This window comes from Pan paniscus, chromosome 5 (assembly GCF_029289425.2).
Source record: "Pan paniscus chromosome 5, NHGRI_mPanPan1-v2.0_pri, whole genome shotgun sequence".
Taxonomy (NCBI): Eukaryota; Metazoa; Chordata; class Mammalia; order Primates; family Hominidae; genus Pan; species Pan paniscus.
In genome coordinates, this window is record NC_073254.2 from 128,541,211 (window position 1) to 128,568,737 (window position 27,527).

The 27,527-nt window shown below is 47.7% G+C and overlaps 1 protein-coding gene and 1 long non-coding RNA gene across 3 annotated transcripts in view; one reads left to right on the forward strand and one right to left on the reverse strand.

Annotated features, from left to right (window-relative positions):
• LOC117980664 (uncharacterized) overlaps positions 1-24,648 on the reverse strand; it is a 93,227-nt gene extending 68,579 nt beyond the window's left edge. The window contains exon 1 of the long non-coding RNA XR_004672104.3: positions 23,388-24,648. This is a non-coding gene — a long non-coding RNA (uncharacterized LOC117980664). The remainder of the gene's footprint in view (positions 1-23,387) is intronic.
• Positions 24,649-24,937: 289 nt separating this feature from the next.
• Positions 24,938-27,527, forward strand: part of FOXO3 (forkhead box O3) — a 125,162-nt gene continuing 122,572 nt past the window's right edge. The window contains exons 1-2 of one of the 2 annotated variants that reach the window (XM_063604971.1): positions 24,938-25,217; positions 26,290-27,033. In XM_063604971.1, coding sequence (XP_063461041.1) covers positions 26,413-27,033 — 621 coding nt within the window. In that variant the 5' untranslated portion in view covers positions 24,938-25,217; positions 26,290-26,412. Of the gene's footprint in view, positions 25,218-25,378; positions 27,034-27,527 lie in introns of those variants that run through there. The other variant, XM_003845944.7, reaches the window with a different exon arrangement.

Consider the following 27,527-nt stretch of genomic DNA (forward strand, 5'->3'; position numbering starts at 1 on the left):
TTAGTATGGAGCTCAGCTTCCTCACTCACCCAGCTTCATTTGGATTCAGACCCGGGTTAAATACCTGCTGTGTGACCTGGTGTGTTAGCCAAAGTTGCTCAACCTTCATCTCCCCATTCGTAAAATGGGGGAAAGAATACCAACCTTGCAGGGTGCTGTGGGCATCAGAGATCATTACTCACAGTGCCCAGCACTGCGCAGACATTCATTAGCCAGCAATTGTTATCTACGATTGTCCTCAAACCCCCTTCCTATTCTGAGAGAGATGCTGGGTCACAGGCTCCCATTCTTCAGGCTGGCATTTCAGTTCCATCTGGAAGATGAGTAGAGGCAGCCCTGAGGAACCTGCTAGGGGCTCAGAGGCACAGATGATGGCCAGATGTCACTCCTCCACTCCTGTTCTTGGACCCTGGCCTGGGGTAGCTTGACCTTCACCTTCCGGCTTCTCTGCGCAGCACTCACGGCCCTTCATGTTTGCACGTGTGCCTTCTGCTCCCTCTGCCTACATGAAGCAGAATGGAGGGTGGACTTTAGGTCTTCCTCCCAGTGCAAACCTTCTCCTGTGAGACAGACTGCAAAGGGCCGAGGATAATCTGCGCTTGGTGACGTGAACTCATTCTCTAAGCTGAGGCCCTAACCTTTTGTTGTCATGGGCTCCACCAAGAAGCTGAGGATGAATGCTCAGAAATCTCCACTGTAACCAAGTTCTGCACAAAAATCTGCTGAGGTTTTGCATAGATTCTCCAGGGGCTCATGACCACAAGTTCAGACACCTGAGCTCTGGTCCCTCCTCGTGTGTGTGCGGCAGCCTCTCCCAGGGTCTTGGTGCTCGCCTGCTCTCTGGAAGATTAACAAAGTCAGGGTGTTGGTTTTTCCAAGGGCTGAGTTGCTGCGGTTGGAAGTACTGAGGGTGACCTGTACGACCCTCCTCTCAGGTTGGGAGGACTGGGGGTCCTCGGCCACCCAAGAGGCTCCTGAAGAGGGCACCCTGAGGTGCCGGCATGTTCTGGACATCATCATTCATTGGGAGAATCTGACCAAATATGTCATTATATTACATATGAGAACATTATTATCAGCACATTCTCAGCAAAAATGTTCACTTCTTTAACACTATTTTCTTCACACTATTGAGCTCTCATGCAAGTAGAGTTCACCATTGATACTGTTTGCTGGATGATAATTAAGGATGACTTCCTACATTGTTCCCCAAACCTAGTGAACCATCAGAACCACCTGGGAAGCTAATACAGACTATTCAGCCCCATGCCAAACTTATTGAACTTGGATCTTCTTTGGAGAGGCCCAAAAAACTGTACTTTTAAAATAAGTGTCATCAGTGAACCTAATGATTAACTAAGATTAGGAAACAAGGACTTAATATTGAGTAACATTTAACCTTCCTAAAGAAGGCTTTTTTTTTTTTTTTTTTTTTTGAGACAGGGTCTCACTGTGTCACCCAAGCTGGAGTACAGTGGCATGATCATGACTCGTTGCAAGCTCAAGCCCAACCTCCTGGGCTCAAGTGATCCTCCCACCTCAGCCTCTCAAGCAGCTGGGACTACAGATACACATCACCATGCCTGGCTAATTTTTTTTTTTTTTTTTTTGAGATGGAGTTTTGCTCTTGTTGCCCAAGCCGGAGTGCAATGGTGCCATCTCGGCTCACTGCAACCTCTACCTCCCAGGTCCAAGCCATTCTCTTGTCTCAGCCTCCCAATTAGCTCGGATTACCTGCATGTGCCACCACACCCAGCTAATTTTTTTGTATTTAGTAGAGACGGGGTTTCACCATGTTAGTCAGGCTGGTCGTGAACTCCTGACTTCAGGTGATCCACCAGCCTTAGCCTCCCAAAGTGCTGGGATTACAGGGAGGCAGGGCCGGCTACTTTTTTTTTTTTTTTTTTTTGATTTTGTAGAGACAGGGTCTCCCTATGTTGCCCAGGCTGGTCTCAAACTCCTGGGCTCAAGTGATCCTCCAGCCTTGGCCTCCCAAAGTGCTGGGATGACAGGCATGAGCCACCGAGTCTGGCCTAATAAAATTGTTTGAGAAATCAAATAATTGATGTTATATCCCCAAAGTATTTTAAATATATTTATTAGTTTGATCACTGTTCTCTGACAATTTAAGGCAGCTTTGAGAGATACATGAAGCACAGTAAGTTTTTGTTTGTTTGTTTTGTTTTGTTTTTTTTAACTGAAACTAGAGAAATGAGGCAAAGTAGATTGAAACAGGCATTAAACTAAAACTGCGTGGTAACCTCACACATCAAATTTCACTGGAGCAATCCAACTCTTTTATATTTCTGTCTCACTCTCCCTTCTCTCTTTTTCCATTAAGTGGTTTTGAGGTCATCTCAAGTGAGGCCATTTCATCAAACTAGACTTTATAACAAAGTACTTTAAGAGGACCAGGGTGAAGCCACTCACTCCATTTTTATGGTCAGTGATCACAGCATCCCTGACCCTTATAGTCTAGTGTGGAGGTGGTGGGTGGAGTGGGGGAGACAGATAGTAAACAAATCACCATAAAAATAAATGAGACAACAACAGGGTGTGTTTAGGACTGAGACAAAAATGAAGACGGGTGCTGTGCTGGAAAGTGTCCAGGGTGCCCTGGGATCAGAAGGTCAGAGAAGGCCTCTGAGGAGACAGCTTTTGTGTGTAGCCCTGCAGGGCATGGGGCCCAGCTGGGTGACCCTCGGGGCAGAGCATTCTAGTCAGAGGGAAGCTGGCACAAGGGCCCAAAGGCGGGGCTGTGTTTGGGGTATGGGAGGAACAGGAAGAACATCTGTGAGTTGGCAACTAATGGCTTTTTTCCCCAGCTTGGTAAAAAGTATTATTAAAAACCCAATGTATCTGGAATATTGTAGCGGGTGCTACTGCCACATCCCAGGCCACCACCTGTGGATTTTTGTTTGTCCTTGAGAGCGATCTGGTGAGGCCTTCACCCTTCCTCCTCCCTCTGTACTTTCCCCTGATGGGTGTCCCTCTTTGATGGCATCTCCAAAACTTCACCTTATCACCTTTTCTTGGTCCTTTTCCTCTTGCTGCCATAATACAAAAGCCTGTACCACTGAGCAGAATGCCACCTCCTCCAGGAAGCCTTTCTCAGTCCTAGTCAGCATGAACCAGCAGTAAGCGTCTTTGACTCCAGTCTCCCACAGCACTCTGTGAGTATTTCTCCAGCAGCTCTTGCTTCTCTCTACCCTGGACTGTATGGCATGTCTTGCAAACACTTCCCTCATCCCAGTACCTCAGGCAGCCTCAGGAATGGGATCTGGGCTTTATTCTTCACTGTGTCCCACCTATGCTGGGTCCGAATGGGTATCTGCAAATTATAGAGCTTATTGGCTGTTCACAGGCAGTTCGTGAAGCCAGTGTCACGGAGCAGCTGAGCTTTGCTCACCCTGGGTTAGGCATTTGGGAGGGATAAGAAGGACAAGGCACAGCTGTTGCTCTTAAGAAGCTTAGAAATCTCTGATGGTGGGGGCAGGCAGGTAGGCAAGGCCAGCACACTGACAGTACCAGTGTGGGGCAGTGGTCGCCAAACTGAGGCAGGAGGGGCACACCACAGAGCACTTGACGACCACGGGTACTCAGCAGGAAGAAAGCACAAGAAATTCTATTTTGTTGTATTAGTGATCTGAAAAATTAGAAATAAAAATTGTTTTACTCATTTTTGCCATCTGGATGGTCCTTAGCACCTCTCTGTGTCCATTGTGAGCCAGCAATGGTCTAACACCTTTCATCCCCAAGGAGACGTGGCATTCGTAATGCTGAGGCCTTGAGGATGGCATCATCACTTGTGCACTCATCCACAGTGAGTCACCTCACACTACAGTTTACGTGCTACAGGATGTTATGGACATAAGTAATTTTATAAAGACAAGACTTTAAGAAATTTTTTTAAACTTTTTTCTTTCCCATTAACTTTTACAGAAGGCACAAGATCTTTATAGCAGAATCTTTACAGTATTTTGTAAATGAAATGGTAGGGGTAGGGGTGGCCATGACAATCTTTTGTACCACATAAAGGGTTTTGGATTGCTCATGGCAGTGTATTAATGAATTGTTGGACTTAAAGATGAATTATGCACTTTCTTTGAAAAACAATTTTTAAAATCCTTGATTGTCCTAAATTTGCCAACCTTTCCTATAGGAAGTGGTTCACTAGTATGCTACTACAAGTATTTTAAAAATTAGTACTTTCAAGGTATGGGTGATGTTATTTATTTATTTATTTATTTTTGAGACAGAGTTGTGCTCTTGTTGCTCAGGCTGGAGTGCAATGGCATGATCTTGGCTCACAGCAACCTCCGCCTTCCAGGTTCAAGTGATTCTCCTGCCTCAGCCTCCTGAGTAGCTGGGATTACAGGCATGCACCACAACGCCCAGCTGATTTTGTATTTTTAGTAAAGATGGAGTTTCTTCATGTTGGTCAGGCTGGTCTTGAACTCCTGACTTCAAGTGATCTGCCCGCCTCGGCCTCCCAAAGTGCTGGGATTACAGGCATGAGCCACCACACCTGGCCGGGTGATGTTTTTTAACAAGAGTGAGAAAGAAGGGCCCTTATAACATCTGTGACTGCTGCTAGAAAGAGAACATCTGAGCATCTCTGGAAATGTTGCATCATGATGTGATTTGTAGCCAAAAATTATATTAGGTATTATTTATTTTAAAACTCCCACATCTGCACACAAAAGGATAATAAAAAAAAGACTGAACATCTGTACACACATAAATTTCACAACTTAAATGAAATGGATTTATTCCTTGAAAAGCACAAACCACTGAAACTCACCAAATATGAAACAGATAATTTGAATAGCCCTATAACTATTAGGGAAATTAAATCACTAACTAAAAACCTTCCAAAAAAAGAAGTCTCCAATCCCAGGTGATCTCACTAGAGAATCCTATCAAATGTTCAAAAAAGAAGTAACACCAAGTTCTACTCAATGTCTTTCAGAAAATCTCAGTCTCTTCCAGAGGTAACACTTCTCAATTCATTTTATGAAGCTAGAATTACTATGATACACAAACCAAAGACAGTATGAAAAAATAAAGCCAAAGATCAATATCCCTCATTAGTGTAGATACAAAAATCCTCAGCAAAATATTAGCAAATATAATTTAGCAATATATAAAAATAATTATACACCATCATCAAGAACAGTGTATTTCAGGATGCAGGGCTGGTCCAATCTAAGACCCAGATGAAGGCAAGGATGTCTATTCTCTTAACTGTTATTCAGTATAGTGGAGTTGAGGTTCTAGCTTGTGCAATAAGGCAAGAAAACACAAACAGATCAGAAAGAAAGAACAAAAATAAAAAACCTATCCCTATTTGCAAGTGCTATTATTGTCTATGTAGGAAATTGAAAAAAGTCTACAAAAAGTTTCTAAAACTAATAAATTCAGCAAAGTCATAGGATACAAGATAGACATACAAAAGTTAAGTGTCTTTCTATATATTGACAATGAATACATGGATACTCAACTTAAAAATATGATACCATTTACAATTGCCAAAAAAAGAAAAAGAAAAAGTACTTTGGTCCAAATCTAACAAAACATGTACATGATTTGTATGCTGAAAACTATAAAATACTAATGATAAAAGATCTAAATGAATGGAAAGACATACCATATTTATAGATTAGAAGACTTGGCTGGGCATCTGTAATCCTGTAATCTCAGTACTGTGGGGAGCTGAGGCAGGAGGATCACTTGAGCCCAGGAGTTCAAGACCAGCCCGCACAACATACAGGACCTCCATTTCTACAAAATATATATATATATTTTAAATTAGCTGGGCATGGTGGCATGTGCCTGTATTCCCAGCTGCTCTGGAGGCTGAGGTAGGAGGATTCCTCGAGCCTGGGAGGTTAAGGCTGCAGTGAGCTGTGATTGTGCCACTGCACTCCAGCCTGGGCAACAGAACAAGTCCTTGCCTCAAAAAATAAAATAAAATAATTTTAAAAATAGAATAGAAGACTCAACATAGCAGAGATGACAATTCCAAAACTGATATATAAAATCAATGCAATTCCTATCAAAATCCCAGCAAGATTGTTTATATATCTGGACAAGATTATTATAAAATTTACATAGTTGGGAGGCCAAGGTGGGAGAATCATTTGAAGCCAGGAGTTTGAGACTAGCTTGGACAACTTAGTAAGACCCCCATCTCTACAAAATTTTTTTAAAAAATTAGTCTACTATATTGGCACATGCCTGCAGTCCCAGCTCCTCGGGAGGCTGAGGGAGGAGGATCACTTGAGCCTGGGTGTTTGAGGCTGCGCTGAGCTATAATCATGAAGCTGTACTTCAGCCTGAGTAACAGAGCAAGATGCCATCTTAAAAGAAAAATAAAAATTATATAGAAAAGCAAACAAAAAGCTAAAAAAGGTAAAACTATTGAAAAATAAAAATAAAGTGAGAGTAATCATTCTACCCAATTTTAAGACTTATAACTATAGTAATCAAGACTGTGTGGTTTTGGTGAAGGGATGGTCACAGAGATTAATGGAGCAGAATAGAGAACTGGAAAATAGACCTACACAGATATGTCCAACTGATTTTTAGAAAGTTGTAAAAGCAGTTCAATAGGAGAAGGATAGGCTTTTCAACAAGTGGTGCTGGGACAACTGGATAAACATAGCTATCAACAAAAAGTAAACAAATCTCTACCTGGAAGTCATATCTCATACAGAATTTAACTTAAAAATCAATCACATACTTAAATGTAAAGTGTAATTGTTGAGGAAAGAATAGAAGAATATATTCAGGATCTATGACTAGGCAAAGAGTTCTTAGACTTGACATTTAAAACACAACCCATACAAGGAAAAACTGATTAATTGGACTTTATCAAAATGAAAAAGTGCCCTGTGAAAGACTGCTGTGTGTTGAAACAGTACCTTGCTTTTCAGGATAATAAAATACCGTCTAAAATGAATGTTGATAAACTACTCTAGAGCAGTGGATCTTTTAAGTACCCACTTTGCAGACCAACCCTTAGCGTAGTGTCCAACAGCCAGTAGGCACTCCACAAAATGTCAGTGGAACTGAATGGCTTGTCTCCACCACACGCTGACGGTTCTCTGTAGCTGAATGGAGGGTGAGGGGACCTAAGGAAGAACATACGATGAAAGCCGCAGGTACATGCCTTTTACATTCTCTCTCCTGCTTTTCCTCCTCTTTCTCCTCCCTCTCCCTCCTTCTCTCTCTTTTCCCTTTCCTCTCTCCCCTCTCCCTTTATCTTCACCTTTCTCCCTTTCCTCCTTCCCTCATCAAACCTCAGAAGATCACGGAGCATGGGAGTTTGAAGTAAGGAGTACAGGAAATGATTGAAATTTGCATGTATGCTCAGCTCACAGCCACCAGATGGCAGGAGGAGATCAGGAAATTCAGGCAAAGCCCTTCTGCTCCAACTTAAAGAAACCACAACCAGCCAGCACCTGGCCAGCTTGCTTTTCTGGGTAAGTGACTATGTACAGAAATATTTTTTGTTTTCCATAACTCTCTGTAAAGCAATACCAGGTGCTGGCCAAAGCAAGTAGATGCTGTGTAATTTGATAGTGAATGTACCCATAGGAAGGGACAGTGTGTTTCTGCTTCTCCTTCCCTCTGCCTTTTCTTTCTGCATCTGCAAAATAGGGGTTCTGGTTGTGACCTGCCTCACTGTGATAAGTCCGCTGAGAGATAAAATGAGCAAAGTGCCCTGTGTGCCACAGATGACAGATGTTTTTCTAGGAAGAATGGCATCAGTGCACCATGTGTGTCTGACCACCACCACCCACAAGGAACACATGAAGTGCCCTGGTACTGTGGTAGCTGTGAACCTTGGGGTGATCTCTAAACATGCTTCCAATCCTGATGTCATTCTTTAGCTAAGTAAGACAATGACACCCACTGAGTTACACTCACCAGAAAAAGTTGCCCCATGACAGGTACCAGAGTCAATGGAGAAAGATATTTTCTTGGTAAGAATGGTTCTGGGAGGGACAGATTTGGAGCCAGGAGCTGTAGGTGAGATTTCAGCCTTGCTCTAACCAAGTCTGACCCTCCAGCCTCGCTCTCCCACCTGCAAATGAGAGTGATGCCTGTCCCTTAGCAGAGATGATGTGGAAGCACTCATTCTGACCTGAATAGACTTGGTATATATACCATGTGTGGAAGTTAGAGATGTTTCCTCCTCATTCTTCGTGTTGAATTTCACCCTTTTCTGAGGATATCTGAGTGTCTGCACTAAGGAGAGGTGGAGTCCACAGGCTGAGAGGTGCCTCACCATAACAGAAGCATGCCGAGTAGGCACTGTCTCAGGCCAGCTGGTTGACCAGTTTTGGCTTCTTTCTCCTTCTAGTGGGTAACTTCATCCTGTTTTACAAATATCATGGTTATTTCTTGGCATATTAAGCTGTGAGATGAGCAATGTAACTGGAGTCAATGTATGTTTTCATTTTAATCAGGAAATTCTTGAGACTTCACCAAAGGTCTTTCTGTTCCCATACTGTCCCTCCAAATATCTTACACATGGCAGATAGGAGGTAAGATTAAAAACAAACGGTAGGAGATGCTACAGTTACTATGATGAAAGCCCTTGGAGCAGGCGGCAGAGTGCTCAGGCCTCGAATGGGAGTCAAGGGATCTGGTTCTCCAGGTGCAGTCAGGGACAGCCTCAGACTGGCCCTTGGGAAAACCAGAAAACCTGACCTGAAAACACGCCCTTCTTCAACAGCAATGTTTTCTGGAATGAGCACTTGGAGAAAGTTTGGTGGTTCAAAGGAAAGGAACCTAAGGAACAGAATGAAAGTGAAGGCATGTCATTGGTCAAAACAACTTTGCAACAAGGGAGGCACTGGCGGAGGCACCTTCTAGAAGTACACTGGAAGCCTGAAGAAGGCTACAGTCCAATGCACAGCCCAGCTGCTGGCTTGCAGCACAACTTGCTGCCTCCCGCCATGTGGCTGAATGCACACAGGGGTGCCCTGACACTGGCCATTTTGCAAAGATCCAGGGGACAATGGCAGCTGGTAGCAGCAGGAGTGGGGAGCCCACAGCAAGGGGATTAATGATGATCCACAGGGACCCCTGTGGAGAGATGTCAAACAGCATCTGCAGATGATTCTAGCAAGTACAGCAGTAGCCAGGGGTATTAGCAGTATTAGGATAACATGTGGCTCAGGTTGCAAAGTGGACCAATCCACCCTGGTTAACTGTAGGGTTCACTCAGGCAAAACAATGGTGCAAATACCACTGAGGCCTCCATTGACAAGACCCAGTTTCACCTCCCAAGATTGTTGTGAAACATCATCCCTTCAGGAGAAAGATGCTCCAACCTTGGGTCTCATCCCTGAGGTGAATCCCTTTTCAGCAACTATTCAATTTTTTTAAGCTATGCAAGATTAGAATAGGGTGATGGTGGTGGTTATAAAACTCAGAATAAATATTAAGCTTTATTATATAGCTCATCTCTTCTTTAAAAGGGATATTTTTCTCCAATGTGAATCTTTCCTGTGACAACAGTTATAGGTCAAGGAAGGCAGAACTACAAAGACATTAAGTCCATTCTCTATTAGGGTAGAATTCCCTTGCTGATGCAAAAGTGCTGGCCTTTTTTTCCTTAGCCTCATCCCCAAAGAAAAGGAAGCCAGGGATATGGGCATGGACTAATCGGCAGTCAGGAAAAAAAAAGAGCCATTGATAGTTTTGCCCAACTTTTGTGCACAAGATAGCCCTTTTTAATGTCAGACGGTTTCAAGGCATCTCCCATGATTGCTTTTACCCACTGATTGAGAAAAATTCATAATGATAAATATTTATAAGGCATATAAATACCATTCAAAAATAGTAGCACATGGTTGTGTGAGGTATGGTTTCTCAATCTCAGGCAATGTTTGGAGGCCACTGGCAGAGCTGTTGTAACAGCTCCAGGAAACCCAGAAGGGAAAAAGGCTAAGACACATCCCTTCCCCGAAGAACTCCACCATCTGGTTTTTAAAGAATGGGCCTACATAGGGCTTAGCTTCACAGCCTTGACATTAGCATGGCATGCATGGGGCAGACAGGGACCTGGCACTTGACAGAATGCTTTCTCCGCAGGGTTCCTCTGGAAGTGTTCACTGCTAAATAACTGAGGACTACTGAGGAGAGAGGAGGGGAAGAAAGGGGAGGTGGGGGATTACCATAATAAAACTGCAGCCTGATAGGCCAGCAGCTGCTGCAATGAGCCCCCCACCCCCTACCCTAGGGGAGCCAGACTGGACAAAAGCATGATGATGGACCCATTCTCTTACCTTAGGACCTCAACTCCTGACATTAGCATAGCCTGGTATAGAGCTGAGGACAAGTTCGCCCCCTGCACTCCCACGCCACATCAGGGTAAAGGCCAGAACACCTGTGGTCAGATGCTGTCTCAGGACCCCAGAACCTCAAACAGGAGAGGAGCAGGTGGCTGTGAGTGGTTCCGTGGCTGAAGTCTTCCTTCAGAACCTCTCCAAGGCCCAGCCGGCTAGAGAGATGCAAGCCTTGTGAGATAGGAACTTAGCCTGAAGCCATCGATTGGGCTATATTACAGGGTCATTCCAGCACTTTGAAAAACAGATTTCACTTCTCTACCTAGAAATTAGTCCTCTTATCTTGGATACCTTACAGGGAAATGGTAAAGAAAAAAATTAATCAGCGACCTGATCCTCCAAGCCCAGCCAGTGATCAGATTTTGGTTGGGGATGGGGGCAGTCTGTTTCCCACCCCCTGCCATCCAGGAGGAGCTCTATAGTCCAAGGCTTCTTTTTGGGAGGGCAAGGGGTTGCCATGTGAGTGCAAGCAGGTACCCTGGCTAAGCACAGAAGAACACAAGAAAAATTTTATATTTTATGTTCAAGTGAGGGGTAAAGTGGTAACTATGGGAAGGAAAGCTAATTGGGGCAGATTATAATAAATCACAGATCACCAGGAAGTTTGAACCCACAGCTGGATGCAGGTAAAGAAAATGAGGTCTTCCTAAAGAACATCTCTGAAACACTCTAACAAAAACTAACAAGAACCGGTTGCCTTATGGCAATGCCAATTCAGCAGAAATGAGGATCTCCCAGAGCAGTAGATTTTCTATGATTAGAAGTCAAATGAGTCCAATAAATTAATTATAATATTTTTCTCTCCTCTTTTGCACTCAGGAGCACTTGGCATCCTTTATCAGGGCCATGATTACATTAGGTACCTGCAAAAAGCTTTGATACAAATAATCTGATTTTCTATAGCTCTGATGATTTGCTGATTTGGTAAAAGGTCAGAGCCTGCTACCAATGGCACCCTCTGTGGTCAGGAACTGTGGCTTAACTACCAACTGTTTCTTGTGCCCAGTGATGTCATAGATATGGGAAGAGTTCAAGGATTAAACCTTCCTTCCTCCCTCCCTCTCTTCCTTCGTTCTACATTTATTGAGTGCCTGCTATGTGCTGAATATACAAAGACCAGTTAGACACAATGCCTGGCCTCAATGAGCTTCCAGTCTAGTGAGAAAACAGCCCTTGCTAAAAAATCAGCGAAGTTCAAAGGTTAGAAATAGCTAAACCATGAAGAAATAATGAACATTCACAAACATGTAAACAAGGGAAAACACAACAGCTTTGTGGAATTTTACCTGTCAGTGATACAGGCCAGAAGTTTTGCTTGTAAATTGGTGCACACAGAGGGTGTTGGGTAAATGCTTGTTGAAGAAATTCATTAACATAGTCACAGAAGCTAGCCCTAGAAACTGCGTCTGAGATTCTCTAGTTCAGCACTTTCATTTATAAAAGAGGAAACTGAGACTCAGGGAGGTCAAATGTGTTGGGTGAGCCAAGGATGGAGCAGGGTAGAGCAGCCACATCTCCTGGTTCCTGTGCCCTTTCTCTCACATTGATTCCTGACCTGGGCAACATGGGCAACCTGGGTCTTCAACATGTGCTTTTCTGAAAAGGGATCAGGAGACAGACTTTACCCTCTAGTAGCTCAGAGTAAGAGAGGAAAGATCCCACTGCAAAAGGACTTAACAGAACTAAATGAGGCTGAGGCTGTGAGAGAAGGAAGTGGGTTTCTCAGCATTCAACAAGACAGAATAAACAGTTAAAGGTGGCTGGGCGCGGTGGCTCATGCCTGTAATCCCAGCCCTTTGGGAGGCCGAGGCAAGCAGGTCACCTGAGGTCAGGAGTTTGAGACCAGCCTGGCCAACATGGCGAAACCCTGTCTCTACTAAAAATACAAAAAGTAGCCAGCGTCATGGCGCACGGCTATAATTCCAGCTACTTGGGAGGCTGAGGCAGAAGAATCGCTTGAACCTGGGAGGTGGAGGGTGCAGTGAGCCAAGATCACACCACTGCCCTCCAGCCTGGGTGACATAGCAAGACTCCATCTCAAAAAACAAACAAACAAAAAACAGTTAAAGGAGTATCTAAGAGAAATCATTTCTAACAGGAGAATTGTGGTTCAACTGGGCTAGCGCAGCATGACCCTCCAGCAGCATTTCCTTGGGTGGTAAACTTCGTTAGTTAAAGCAGAGTGTCTGTGAGGACAGAGCCAGGGCCTGGTCCCCAGTGAGGGGCTCATGTGGGCCAGAGGCAACATGCCTCCAACCCGGTCAGTTGTCTTCCAGGTGAGGATAAGGGGAAGCAGGGTGCAGGGATGGAGACTGTAGCAACATGGGGAGAGTGTGGTCTTTACAGTCAGCCAGGCCTGGGTTCAAGTCTCAGCTCTGCCAGCACCTCAGCTGGGAAGTCTCAGGCCTGTGGCCAAACTTCAATCTCCTCATTTATATAATGGGGATAAAATTATCTCCTTTATAGGGATGATTTTATAATCCTTTATATTATGATTTTTATGATGATTAAATATATACATTTAGAAGCTTCTAGTTATAGGCACTACTTCTTAGTAGGTATGCAGTAAATCTTAGTTAAATCTGAATTGTTTAACTCCATCATCACTAAAAGAAGAAAACTTAAACAGTCCAACAATTCCAAGTGCTAGTGAGAATGTGGCCAAGTAGATACTCACACAGTGCTGTGGAGAGTATAAACCCTACAGCCACTGTGGAGAACAATCTGGCATTGAGTGATGTAGAAGATGCATAGGGCTATTACCCAGAAATTCTTCTATTAAGTATATACTAAACTTGAGTCAGGCGTGGTGGCTTACATTTGTAATCTCAGCACTTTGAGAGGCTGAGGCAGGAGGATCACTTGGAGCCATGAGTTCGAGACCAGCCTGGGCAACATATCGAGTCTCCATCTCCACAAAATTAAAAATAAATAAATAAGTAAAAGCGTATATTAAACTCATGCACATGTGCCCAGGAATGTTTAGAACAACAATGTTTTCAATTGCTCTAAACTGGAAACAGCCCAATTAGCCATCAACATTAGAATAGATCAATAAAGTATTATAGATTAGAGACAGATAACTATTCATATAATGAAATATCATACAGCCATGAAAATGAACGAATACAGCAACACACAGCAACATAGGTGAATCTCAGGAACATAATATTGAGAAGCAGCAGCAAGACACAAAAGAACACATGCAGTGTGATACAATTAATATGAAGATCAAAAACAGGAAAAAAATGAGATTACAGTGTTTAGGGATGCAAACACAGCAAGCTATAAAGAAAAGCAAAGAGATGATTACCACAAAAGTTAGGAAAATGATTACTTTTAGGGAGAGAGAAGAGGGGTTTGTTTAATTGGAAACAGGGAGTCTTGCTCTGTTGCCCAGGCTGGAGTGCAGTGGCACCATCATGGCTCACTGCAACCTTGAATTCTTGGGCTCAAGTGATCCTCCTAACCTGACCTCTCAAAGTGCTGGGATTACAGGTGTGAGCCACCGCACCAAGTCGAGAGGATGGTTTTGATGGGGAAGGGCACTCCAGGGATTTATAGGGGAATAGTAATGTTCTATTTCCTGATCTGGGTGATAGTTACACTTGGTTGTTCTCTTTATAATAATTCATTAAACTGTACTGTTAACATAAATGTTTTTCAGTTTTCTATATGCATGTTATATTTCTTTTTTTCTTTTTTTTTTTTTTCTGAGATGGAGTCTTGCTCTGTCATCCAGGTTGGAGTGCGGTGGTGCAACCTCTGCTTACTGCAACCTCTGCCTCCCGGGTTCAAGAAATTCTTCCACCTCAGACTCCCGGGTAGCTGGGATTACAGGTGCCCATCACCATGCCTAGTTAATTTTTGTATTTTTAGTAGAGACAGGGGTTTCACCATGTTGGCCAGGTTGGTCTTGAACTCTTGGCCTCAAGTGATCCACTTACCTCGGCCTCCCAAAGTGCTGGGATTATAGGCATGAGCCACCGAGCCTGGCCTATATGCATATTTCCTGATAAAAAGTGAAAAAAAAATGTGTATGCTGAAGAAGGAGACAGAAGCACCATCCTCATAGATGTGGGACAAGTAAAAAATACAGGTGTTTTATAAAATATTTCTTTGTTTCATTTTGGACAAGTTGAAAGATGCAAGGTTAATAAACATTTTTTACATATGAGAGAATAAAGTAGCACTAGGTAGGATACTATTAAAGACTTCTAGACAGAATTTTCCAAGCCATCTAACATTCTCATCTTCTGAGTATTTCTTGAATGCAGAAATTAAGCAACACGACATATAAATTTTGACCTGGTCTCATTCCAATATTAATGTACAACAATTGTGAAAAAGTGGAGAGGGACTAACTGAAAACATATATAGACAAACTAGTTTTTATGCTTTTGTGAAAGGAATGCAATTCTCATTGTTCACTTGGGGATCAATTAGTTTGACAAGAATAATTTTTTTATAATATCAAGTTTATAAGAGGGAAATGGGTCAAGATGGCTGCCTCTTTTGGACTGGGCCTCATGGACTTCTTCTGCCAGTAGTTTTCTTCAGATCTGATTATTTAGCAGGTAAAGAAACCTGATTTTGCTACTTTACCCAGAGTTTTCAGATCTGGGGGACTGCTGACAGTGGTTTTTGAGGCCACTGACATTTCCTATAGCCCCTACTCTGCTGCCCATCCACTGGAAAAAGGCGAGCCTGTGCAGGCCACAGCCTCTCTGGTTCCCAGGCTCCACATAGGTCGCATGGACCCTACTGGTCATGGTTGTCATGACAACCTACTCCCTCTTCAATAACATATTAATATTTTCATGGCACAAGGGAAAAGAAAGGGCCCAACTCAAACCTCATCTTTTTACCGAATGGCAATATCCCCAGAAACTCCAAGAGGGGTTTCACTTTCCATAGAAAATAGGAAGGCCTGACCCAAAGTGACTGGATTTGGTCAAGTTCCCTAAATAGGATGAGAACCACAGGGATTGTGTTTGTTTATGGAATTACTCACTTGGCTTCATTATTTGTTTCCAAAATACAGATTTTATAAAAGTCATTTTAAGTGTAAAAAAAAAACCCCTTCAGATTATACATTTGAGAAGTGAAGTTGCAAAAGGACTCTTGATACTGTGTGAATGTGTGAGGTTCAGATGTTATGCTTTCATAAAATAACTTGTGTTTGAAGGCCTGGAGACTTCCTCCTCACAGATGTCTCACTTAGTGATTCTGTCACCTATTTTGGTGGCTTCAGCTGTCTCTCCAGAAATGAGCACAAGGAGCCCCTAAGGAGACACAGATATGGGATATTAAAGGAATGTGAACTATGCCAGGGAGTGGGAAAGGAAGGGAGGTAAGCCTTTCTAACACGTGGAGCAGAGCTGCTTTCCGAGGAAAGTGAATCTGACTCCCAGCCAAAACCACTTCTCTGGTGAAAACTCCGAAGGTCTCAGGCCAGGAGACTTGGACACCATCTCTTGGAGTGGGAAGACGAGGCCTCACAAGCTTGTCCCACTAACACCATGAGGACCTCTACTCTGAGAGACCACCAAGTAGGGCTCAACCAGGACCTGAACTGAGAGAAAAGTTCCTCCAACAAAGGAAAAATTTTCTTCTGAGACAGTTGAACCATCGCTAATGGATAGCATTCAGACTCAAATACACTATCTTTACAGTGGCTGTGGTAGCTTGACTTGGTACTTTTCTTTCTTTGTCTACAGGTAAACAGAACCCAATGCAGCTGGAGAAATGAGAGGAAAGGGTTCCCCATCTGTCCATGGGACTGGCCTTTCCCCCATACTCATGCTCTTCTATGTGTGCCGCTGTCTTCTGACAGGGGCAGGAGAGGCCTTGCAAGGCTGAGGACTGTCATTTAGCTCCATTTCTTTGTTTCTTTACTTCATTCTGTGCCCCTGCTATTAGTTGATCTTCTTGTTGACTCTTTACTGGGTTATTACACCATCAACCAGGGTCATTTACACTGTCCTAATATCAGGACCTATGGTATTTTCTACGTCACTGGAGCCTTTGCCTTCCCCGGGCACTCTACGTGTGTCCTCACCTAGAGGTTTATAGATTTATTATAAAGAATATTACAAAGGATACAGAAGAAGAGGTATAGAGGGCAAGGTATAGGGGAAGGGGTGTGGAGGTTCCGTGCCCTCCTGGGTACGCTACCCTGAAGGAACCTCCTTCTGGTCAGCTATCTGGTAATTCCTTTACTTAGCAGTTTTCTATGCCAAGATGTGCAGTCACATGCACACAGGCCTCAGGCTAGCTTGAAAATTTTAGACTGATGTTTACATCAGAGTCGCAAAATTTGCCAAACATTTTATTTTTCCTCTGCTGTCTTCCAGTTTCACAGGTTTACTCCATTTCTAGATATGGATGTGGGAGGAACAATAATCAGATTTAATGTCCCTGGAGCCCCAAATCACATCCTTCGGGGGGCTTTAGTACCAGGTTATTCCAGGAAACTTTACACATAAGTGGACATGCCAAACCAAACCAGGGAGATGCAATGTATTGTGCAGAGTAATGAATGATTCCACATGGCCTTGATTTCTTTGAAGTACCACTTCAATTTTTTTTTTTTTTGGGTAGGGACGGAGTCTTGCTCTGTTGCCTAGGCTGGAGTGCAGTGGCACAATCTTGGCTCACTGCATCCTCCGACTCCCGGGTTCAAGTGATTCTCCTGCCTCAGCCTCCCGGGTAGCTGGGAATATAGGCGCGTGCCACCACACCTGGCTAATTTTTCTATTTTAAGTAGAGACGGGGTTTCACTGTGTTGGCCAGGCTGGTCTCGAACTCCTGACCTCATGATCCGCTCGCCTGGGCCTCCAAAAGTGCTGGGATGACAGACGTTAGCCACTGTGCCTGTCCCACATCAATGTTTTAAAGTAATTTGTATTTAAAGTTCCAATTACTAAGCATTTTATTTATTTATGTATTTATTTTTGAGAGTCTTGCTCTGTCGCCCAGGCTGGAGTGCAGTGGCATGACCTCAGCTCACTGCATCCTCTGCCTCCCGGTTTCAAGTGATTCTCCTGCCTCAGCCTCCCGAGTAGCTGGCATTACAGGTGCGCACTACCACGCCCAGCTAATTTTTGTATTTTTAGTAGAGATGAGCCTTCACCATGTTGGCCAAGCTGGTATCGAACTCCCGGCCTCAAGTGAACCTCCCGCCCCTGCCTCCCAAAATGCTGGGATTATAGGGGTGAGCCACTGCGCCCAGCCAGCATTTTAAATAGATTTTCTAACAAGTGGACATGGACACATGCTCACTTCACAAGTTTTTGCAAGATGAGAAATGGAGTAGATGGACCACTTACAAAGCTCAATGCCATTTGCTGGAGGCCAGTCAGCCGGAAGCATTGCATTAATTTTGATTTTGTCTTCCTTTCCTCTAGAAGAGATTGATTAACATTTACAACAGGAGTTTTTACATTTACATTTTAAAAATGTAGTCACAACTCTCATTCTTACTGCTGGGTTTCAAAAAAAATTGAGTACTTTGTTTCTAACTTCCTTCATTTGACAAACGATAACATATAGTGTTTAGCCTGATCCCTGTGTCTTCAAGGACATAATATCTAGCTGGGAAGAAAAACAAAGAAGTATTTTGATTTCAAATCTACTCAGTTGTTTTTTATAGACTCTTGTTCCTTTCTTCTATTTTCAAACTTCCTTTTTGTTTAAATCTATTAAGTACACTTATTTTCTGTGTCAGCTTATTCTCATACCCAAGCCTTTGTGTATCTGACCTTACATTTTGTTTCTGTCTGCTCTTACATGGAGCCTTGCTTATTATATGTTTTGTGTTTTCTGATTATGATTATGGAAGTTCTTTGGGGCCTAGGCTCAAGATAGCCCTCCAAGAGGATGTGTCTTTCCTTCTGCCAGTTGTTAAAAGCACCACAAACTGGGGCTCATGAAGTTTTTAAAATAATTCCATGGTATCATGAATTTTGGTCATAATATTACATACGGACCACACCATAGTTATGAATTTTCAAGGAAGAATATTTTTTATACTCTTTTATTCAGGACTTTGATCAAGACAGACGATTTTTCCTGGGATCCTCTTCTGCAAAGCCAGTTAATTTCACATTCACCTTTACTTTGGCCCTTTGGACTTCCGGTTTTAGGGGGGTAGAGTCTTCTTATTCTCCTGATCTTGGACAAGACTGAGGATTTATCTTCTGTGTCCCAGACTCTGCACACCTATCAAAGTAGAAGCTCAAATGTTGTCAGATTTTCTAGGAGTGTGCTCACTTCCCACCTTAACTTTGTTTTTGGTCTCTGTTGGTTTCTTCCTTTTTTGCCAGCTCAATAAAATCCATTTAAAAAATTTTAAAAATCTTATCCAGCTTTAGTTTTCATCAGGAAGTTTGTTCTGGTTATTTGCTCCATTGTGTTAAATTGAAGTACTTTAAAAACAAGGTTAGATAATGTATAATCAGTTGCTAAGCAGAATCGAGGTACAGTTTCTCCAGTGCTTCTGTTTCCTTTACTTTCTATTCAGAACAAATCTTCCTCCTCAGAATGCAAGACAGTGGCTGAGTGGAGTAGGGGCAATGGTGTGCTGGCAGACTGGCCCTCCGAAAGAAGAAAAGGAAAGAAAAAAAAAGCAAGCAGGCCTTGATGGATTTGCCAATTTCTGTGATGTAAATACTCCCATAATAGTCCATTTCAAACTACCAAGATGTGCACAGTCTTCTCTCATGAACTGGAGCAGGTCAATGCCACTATGAAGGTAAAAGATCCAAATCAGGGTGGCTAAGTCACCCAGAGATTGGTGGGGAGAGCCTGATGAGGAAGAGGTGAACTAACTAGAGCACATACCAGCTAACTGTTACCCTGTGGGTACAGTGCCAGTGTTACCATATCTTCCAATTTCTCAAGAAGAGCTAGAAATCCAAATTTTAGGTGAAATCTCTTCCTTTTAAATGTTGGCAACAGACTAAGAAACTTTATTTTTTTTTAAGAGATGGAGTCTTTCTCTGTCATCCAAGCTGTAGTGCAGTGGCACAATCATATTTCACTGCAGCCTTGAATTCCTGGACTCAAGTAATCCTCCCACCTCAGCCTCCCAAGCACCTGGGGGACTACAGGTGCATGCCACCACACCTAGCTAATTTTAAAAGATTTTAGAGATGGGAGTCTTGCTAGCTTGCTCAGGCTGGTCTTGAATTCCTGACCTCAAGAGATCAAAAATTTAAAAAACACCAGAGAGAACCAAAAACTAACCCTATTGGGGCAGATTTGGCCAGATAACCACTAGCTTTAGACAGGTTGGGGAAGTGTCTCGGGTTATGTTTGCTTATCTGGTTCCAGCCCCTTTTCTCCAGGCCAAAAGGCTCACATAAAGCCCCCTTTCTTTAGGCCCATTTTGGAAAGGCAGTGCAGTACTGGGGAAGAGGAGAATGCACCATGGACTCAGAATTCTCAGTTCGAATCCTAGGCCTGCCACTCACTGTGTGACCTGAGGCAAATCCTGGTAAAATGAGAGGGATGGTCCCTGCTGTGATAGGTTGTTCTAGAAACAAACCGAGATGTTTTGTGTATGGAAGCTGCCCCCTGTGTGTAGTCAGTTCATGGCTCTGTCCTCATTCTAAGCAGGAACCAGAGAGTCAGAGCTGAAGGCAAATGCTGGCATGTGCAGCACAGAGACCTCTATCTCAGGGTTCTCAACCTTCACTGCCTTAGATTCACCTGGCAAATATTTAAAAACAACAACAACAACAATCAGTCAATGCCAGACCCTGACCTCAGAATTTCTAATTCAGTTGGTCCAAGGTGGAGCCTGGGCATGACTATTTTTAAAGTACCCCCTAGTGCTCTAATACTAAGTGCTTTAGATTCATGATTTCAATTATCCCAATCCTTCCAACAATCTTAGAAGGTATTCTCATTTTAAAGATAAAGACATGAGGCTTCATGATTAAGTAATATCCCAAGGTCGCATGGCTGGTAAATGAGGAATCAGACTTAACTCAGAGCCTGAATTCTCAACCCCCTGCCACTTAGCACTATTGTATGTACCTCACATGGTCTTTGTGAGGTCTAAGCACTGCAAATAAAGTGCTTAATTCAGGACCTGCAACTTACTGACAAATCAAGGTTGGGTAATGACAAATATCATTATCTCCTATTACCAAAACAGAGAATTCTTCCCAATTTCTCTTCTATCCAATTCCATTTCAGGTAAATGTTCACTCTTTTTTGGAACCCCGGCTTTTTTTTACCCTGCAAGCATACATACTTGCCCTCCAAATGCATCATCGTAACAACCTAGGGGACGCTTTGCCAGGGTTTGTCATGCCAAGGGAAGAAAGGGAAAGAGAGAGGACAGGAGCTGCAGATACTTGTGGAGAGCGTGGTGATGAAACCTGTCTGGAATGATGCCCCAAAGGGCGAGCCACAGCTCATAGCTGTTTGGTACACGGTGTTCAATAAAGACACACTGCATGAGAGTAATTTGCTGAGGAGAGGGTAAGCAGAGAAAGGGTCTAATGAGGGTGTCAGACATAGACTGGGGAGCAGCTATATCAGATGGGTCACATACTCGTTAGGAACCTCATCCTACTGGCTTCCTGTCTTCATTGAGATGGACACAGAAGCCAACCCAAGAGGAAAATGTGCACTTGCTGAAGGGCAGTAGGCTCAGTTCCTAGAATGTGGGCTCTGGGGTCAGAGGGAGGCTCCAGCTGGCCTAGGTACAAGGAGAACTGGGCTAGCACACAAGTGCTGAGTGAGTGGTGTTTCCTCAGAGGGAGAGCCCTGGTCTCTACCACGAATCCCCTCACAACTAGGTGTTTGAAATGGTGATTTTACCCAGCTTACTTAGGTAAACATCTTAAATTTTGTCCCTCCAGTGACTGGATTTGCAAAATAGAGTGAACAATCACCACCTTAAATTATTAATAGAAATAAATAGGATATAAAATTGTTCAATAAGAGGTGGGAAAAGTTTTGACCAAAAATTCTGCCTTGAAGGGAATGCTGGCATTTCCTCTCAATTAACAACCATAACTTCTGGTAGGAAGAAATGGAGAAGGAACAAGGAGGCCTACAAGAGGAAGGCAAAGGTCGAGGCAATTTGTGGCTAAAAGAGAACAGTCTCTGAGATTCAACCTCTTAGTTCTCAAAGGTTTGCCCATATGCACAAATTACAAGGGTAAGGTGCACATTTACAAAGCTGCAAGTTTATAGTCACTTCCAACTGAAGCTTTTTGATCTTCAATTCACTTGAAACTTACCCAACACTCTATGTATGACCTCTTGTATTTGTCTTCTACTGTTTTTTTTTTTTTTTTTTTTTCCTTTGTGGTGAGGGAGGGAGGACAGGGCCTCACTCTGTCACCCACGCTGCAGTGCAGTGGTACAATCATGGCTCATTGCAGCCTGGACCTCCTGGGACCAAGCGATCCATCCTTACACCTCGGCCTCCCATAGCTAGGACTTCTTGTATTTTTTGTAGACACCTGGGTTTCGTCATGTTGTCTAGGCTGGTCTTGAACTCCTGGGCTCAAGGCATCCTCCTGCCTTGGGCTCCCAAAGTGCTGGGATTACAGGTGTGAGCCACTGCACCCGGCCTTCTACTATTTTTAAACTTGCAATATTTCTTTTTAACATGTTTTATACCCCCAAGTAACATGTCTTACACCCTCAAGTAAGCTCTTTGAGGGAAATGGCTTTATCATGTGCCTGCCCCCCCATTCCTCACTGTGAAGTGAAGCTCACATGGCTCTGTTAATCCACTGAATCTTTGACTCCTCCACTCTTTTGGAATGCCCCTGGGATATGTGTTCTGTAAATGGACACTCAACATGTTTATAGTGAAAATCTAATGGCCGAGAGCCCAGCCACTGTAAACACATTCTTTCTACTTTTGCAGGTCTGCACTCTAATGACAAAAGATTGCTTAGATTTAGAGAAGAAAACGCGTGGATTTCTTCTACAGTGTTACAAGTATTTAAAGCCAGCAACGAAAATTCTTGGAATTTTATGCTGCATCACGATGCGCGGCCCTGGGTGATCTAGCCTCCCAGTTCTTCGTGCAAAACTGAATACCAGCTTTTAACCACCACCATACCCAACCCGCACCCCAAGCACTGGCACTTGAAGCCGAGTTGTGGTCGTACATCACCATCCACACTCCCAGGCTGTAAACCCAATGCAAACCCGGGGCTTCTCAGTGGGACAGGCCTACAAGGACAGGAGAGGTGCCTCGTGAGGAGGAGCCACCGCAGTAAGCAGTCAGAGCCCCCTTCCCCAGACTTCCCCTTCCAAGGGCAACCCGAAATAGCAGAAACGCTTTTATATGTGGGCAGAGCCGCATGCCCACGAGACAGGCACATGTGGACTGCGGGCATTCGGTACAAGGAAGCGAGGACACAGAGTACGTAGGGTGCTGAGGGTCCACCTCGCGGCCAAAGTATGTGTGCCAGTGAGTGTGTGCGCTTGTGAGATGTGCTCTAGAAACCGTGGCCGCGGACTGGCGCGGCCTCCTGGGCGAAGCACAAACAGGAGGCTTTGTTCCCTGAATGTGAGAATGAGGGAGCCGAGCTGGGCGCAAAGACGGCGGCGTTCCGCGGCGGGAAACCGTCGTCTCCGCCGCGGCTCGGGCAGCGCGCGAAACTCTCAATCAGGTTCCCCGGCCCGGGCCGCCGGCTATGCCAGCGGCGCGCAGTGGGGACAGCCTGGCTGTCTCGCGAGCAGCGCTCGGAGAGGCCGCGCCGCGGGCCCCGCCGCGTCCCTCCGCCAGCGCGGGCGGCCCCACGCGCCCGCCACTCGGCAGCGCAGCCAGCGCCACATTCCATTTAAAAATAACACCCACGTGCGCTGGTAAACAAGCGCGCGCGGCTACCAGGGCCGCGCGCCCTGGCCCAGTGTGTGCGGCGCGCGCCCGCCCTCCTCCCGCACGTGTCGGCCGGCGCCGCTCAGTCCCCGCCCCCTCGGCGGGTCGCGCCCCGCCCCCGAGCCCCCAGCCCCGCCGCTCCGGGCCCTAGCGCCCCCTACCCCGCCAGGCGCGCCCAGTCGAGTGCGCTGCAACTTTCCGCCCCCGACGCCTCCTCTTCGCTGGCAGACCCACCGCCCCAAGTCGGCTGCCTTCCTCCCGTCCGCTGTCCTCTCGCGTCCCCCCTTGAACCCTCCCACCGCCAGCGCGCGAAGGATTGGTTTCTAGTGCGCCCTCTCCCTTTTTCCCTCTCCTCTCTCTCCTTCCTTAGAATTTTACTCGATTGTTTATTATTTGCTGGGGGGCGGGGGCGGGGGGGCGGAGAGGGGCGTCTGGGGCCTGGAGACTGGTGGCCGCGGCCAGTCAGCGCGCGGCGTGCCTTGACGAGTAAGCGGCGCAGCGAATGGCGACGCGGCGGAGAGCTCCGGGGTCACGCGCGTGTGGATACGATGACATCATCTGTTTGTACGCGTCGAACTAGCTTGGTGCAGGGGCGGGGCCGCGCGTCACTTGAGTGACGGGCGCTGCGCAAAGCCCGGAGCCCGGAGGCGGCTGGGCGGGCCGGCTCTTGCGTACGCTGGGCTGGACCTTTTTGTGTATGGGGTCGTTGAGAAGCCCGCTTCTACACTCTGAGCTATCTCCGGTGACTTACAAGGATTTTTTAAAAAATATATTTATGAACTAGTGTGTAGACTTTTGGTGTGCATGTCGCGTGTGGTGCATTCGTAGAGTACAAATAAACGATTTGGGGCACGGATCGTAGAATAAGGACTTGTGCAGATGTTTTTCGTTTAACCTAAAGGATACGTCTTTTTTTAAAAGTCAAAAATGCCCACGTAGCGGTTTTGTCGTCATTTACAAATTAGATTAAAATTATTTCCCCTTCTCAGTTGTTCGGAATCTGCTCTTGAATGTAGGACGGGGGTAAATTTGCATTTCTTCCGGAGTTAGTTACACCTCTCCCCCGTTTGCCATGAAACCCATGAAAAGTGAAACACGACTGTGGTCCACCGTCCGAGGTGAGAGACTCAGTGCAAACCTTTTGGTGCCTGATCGAATCTGTGAGCATCAGCTTATCGAAGTTCTGCAGGCACCAACATCTTCGCCGTTCAGTATTTCCACACCGCGATAACCCTGCCCATCTTGCGGCCAGCATCTTATCTCGGGTGTTACCTGGTGTCGCGTTCCAACAGGGAACCGGACACCAGGGCTGGCCCAGAGCCCGGCGGGCGGACGCGCAGGCCAGGGACCCCCTGGTACCAGGCGCCCTGCCCGGAGTCAGGGAGGCCACGCCGCTGCGCTCCTTGGAGCGTAGGGGGCTGTGCGCTCCTGCCGCTCCCCCTTCTCCCTCCTCTCCCCCATTCTTCCTCCTCTCCTCCCTTCTCCCCCCTCTCCCGGGCCAGCGCCGCGCTTTGTTGTCGTTGAGGCTCTCGGGAGGGAGGAGGAGCCCAGCGGGGACAGCAGCGGGAGCCCGCCGAGTCCCGGCCCACGGCGCGCGCCCGGACACCCACGCCCGCAGCCCCGCGGAGCCGGGCCGCGCAGGCGCGCGCGAGCTCACACACGCGCACTCACACACGCACGCCCGCCGCGCGCCCGGCCCGCCGCCCAGCCCTCCCCCTGGGCGGGGACCCGCCCGCCGTCAGCCTAGGTTGAGGCGCCCTGCGTGTGTCTATAACTTTGTGCTGCTGCCGCGGCCGCCCTGCTCGTGGAAGGGAGGAGGAGGAATGTGGAAGGCGGCGGCGCGCGAGCTGACAGGCGGTTCCTCGGGCGGGCTGCGACGACGGCCCGAGCGCTTCTCCTTCGCCGAGGTTGCGCGCCCCCTCCTCGCCGTGCCCCGGGCCCGCGCGGGATCGTGCGTCGTCCCGCCGCGTCCCTGAAGGGAAGGAAGCGAGGTAGGCGCCGGAGCCGTGCAGCGGGCGGCCGCCTTCCCGGTGACTCCGGATCTGCTTCCGAGCTGGGCCGGGCGCTTCCCTTTCCCCTCCCTGAGCCGCGGTGTGCGCGCCCCCCTTCTCGCCCGCTAGTGTTTTTAAAGGACTCAGGGGAAGGGGGAAACTGTCAAGATGGCAGCAGCGGGAGCAAGGAGGTGATGAACGTGCTGGTCCGGGTTTTCTAGCAGCCCGGGAGACTTGGCGCTTCCCGACCTGTTGGAAGATTTATGTTCCGACTCGCTCCCTCCCCCGGATCCCGACTGGGAAGGGGGCGGAGGGGACGACGTCCGCGAGAATGCAAACCACACAAAACCCCGAAGTGGCCGTCCCCGCCGGGCTCGAACCTCTGCGAACACCCGCTGGGCTGCTGCTCCCCCTTCTTTCTGTCTTTCCTTTATTTTTTGGAAGTGACAAGGGCCCATCTGCGCCCAGACCCCCGTTCGCCCTCTGGCCCGCGGGCGAAGAGGGGAGAGGGAGCTGCCCGCGCAGTCCCCGGGCTCGGGCCATTCGACCGGGTGGGGGGTGACGGGGGGTCGCGGAGGCGGCCGGGCCGGGAAAGGGGAGAAGAGCCGAAGACAGCACAGACTTGAGCGGCGGCACCGCGGGAGGCACTAGAGCGGGCCCGAGCGAAACATAAACAAACGCACGCACACCCGAGCTCGGGCTCTGACCGCGGCTCGGCTGCGCCAGCTCCGGCCGCTGCCCGCTTTAAAGGCGCGGCCGCCCCTCCCCCGGGCGCCCCTCCCCCTTCTCCCCGCCCCGCCGCCTAGCCCGGGAGGGACCTGCGGCTGGGCGGCGGGGGGAGGGGGCTGCCCCGCGTGAGGCCGTCGATTCGCTCGCGGCTCCCTCGCGGCCTGGCCGGGGGGCGGTGTCTGCTGCGCCAGGTTCGCTGGCCGCACGTCTTCAGGTCCTCCTGTTCCTGGGAGGCGGGCGCGGCAGGACTGGGAGGTGGCGGCAGCGGGCGAGGACTCGCCGAGGACGGGGCTCCGGCCCGGGATAACCAACTCTCCTTCTCTCTTCTCTCGTGCTTCCCCAGGCGGCGGCGGCGGCGCCCGGGAGCCGGAGCCTTCGCGGCGTCCACGTCCCTCCCCCGCTGCACCCCGCCCCGGCGCGAGAGGAGAGCGCGAGAGCCCCAGCCGCGGGCGGGCGGGCGGCGAAGATGGCAGAGGCACCGGCTTCCCCGGCCCCGCTCTCTCCGCTCGAAGTGGAGCTGGACCCGGAGTTCGAGCCCCAGAGCCGTCCGCGATCCTGTACGTGGCCCCTGCAAAGGCCGGAGCTCCAAGCGAGCCCTGCCAAGCCCCCGGGGGAGACGGCCGCCGACTCCATGATCCCCGAGGAGGAGGACGATGAAGACGACGAGGACGGCGGGGGACGGGCCGGCTCGGCCATGGCGATCGGCGGCGGCGGCGGGAGCGGCACGCTGGGCTCCGGGCTGCTCCTTGAGGACTCGGCCCGGGTGCTGGCACCCGGAGGGCAAGACCCCGGGTCTGGGCCAGCCACCGCGGCGGGCGGGCTGAGCGGGGGTACACAGGCGCTGCTGCAGCCTCAGCAACCGCTGCCACCGCCGCAGCCGGGGGCGGCTGGGGGCTCCGGGCAGCCGAGGAAATGTTCGTCGCGGCGGAACGCCTGGGGAAACCTGTCCTACGCGGACCTGATCACCCGCGCCATCGAGAGCTCCCCGGACAAACGGCTCACTCTGTCCCAGATCTACGAGTGGATGGTGCGTTGCGTGCCCTACTTCAAGGATAAGGGCGACAGCAACAGCTCTGCCGGCTGGAAGGTGCGTACCCACCCCGGGCTGGCAGCAGGACCCGCCGGGCCTCCTGCGCAGCGCGAGACGCGTCTCGGATTCGTCGGAGTGCGCTTGCGGGCTCCAGGGCAAGGGGTTGGCAGGGGGAGCCTCCGCTGCGAGGCTTTGGGGGTTATCTTTGATCCCCGGAGTCGGGGCACCTGGGGACGGTCTCGGAGGGGTGAATGAGGCTCCCCAGAAGCTTGGGGTATGGCCAGGTGAGGAGAGGGGGCAGGGGACGCCGGCGAGGGAAGGGCGAACGGACAGGAGTACATTTGCTGGATTCTCAGGACAGCACCGAGGAGGTAGGTCCGCAGCCAACTTTGGAGTAGAGTTTACCGTAGTGGGGGTCTGGTGCGGGCGCTGTGGCTGGAGTGAGAGGTGTGGGGGTGTTTGGGACGCAGTGTCTGGAGGAGGGGTTGGATGTGTGGTTTCCAGTCTGTCGCAGGAGCGTGTTGCGTCGTCACTAGCTGAATGAGAACCTT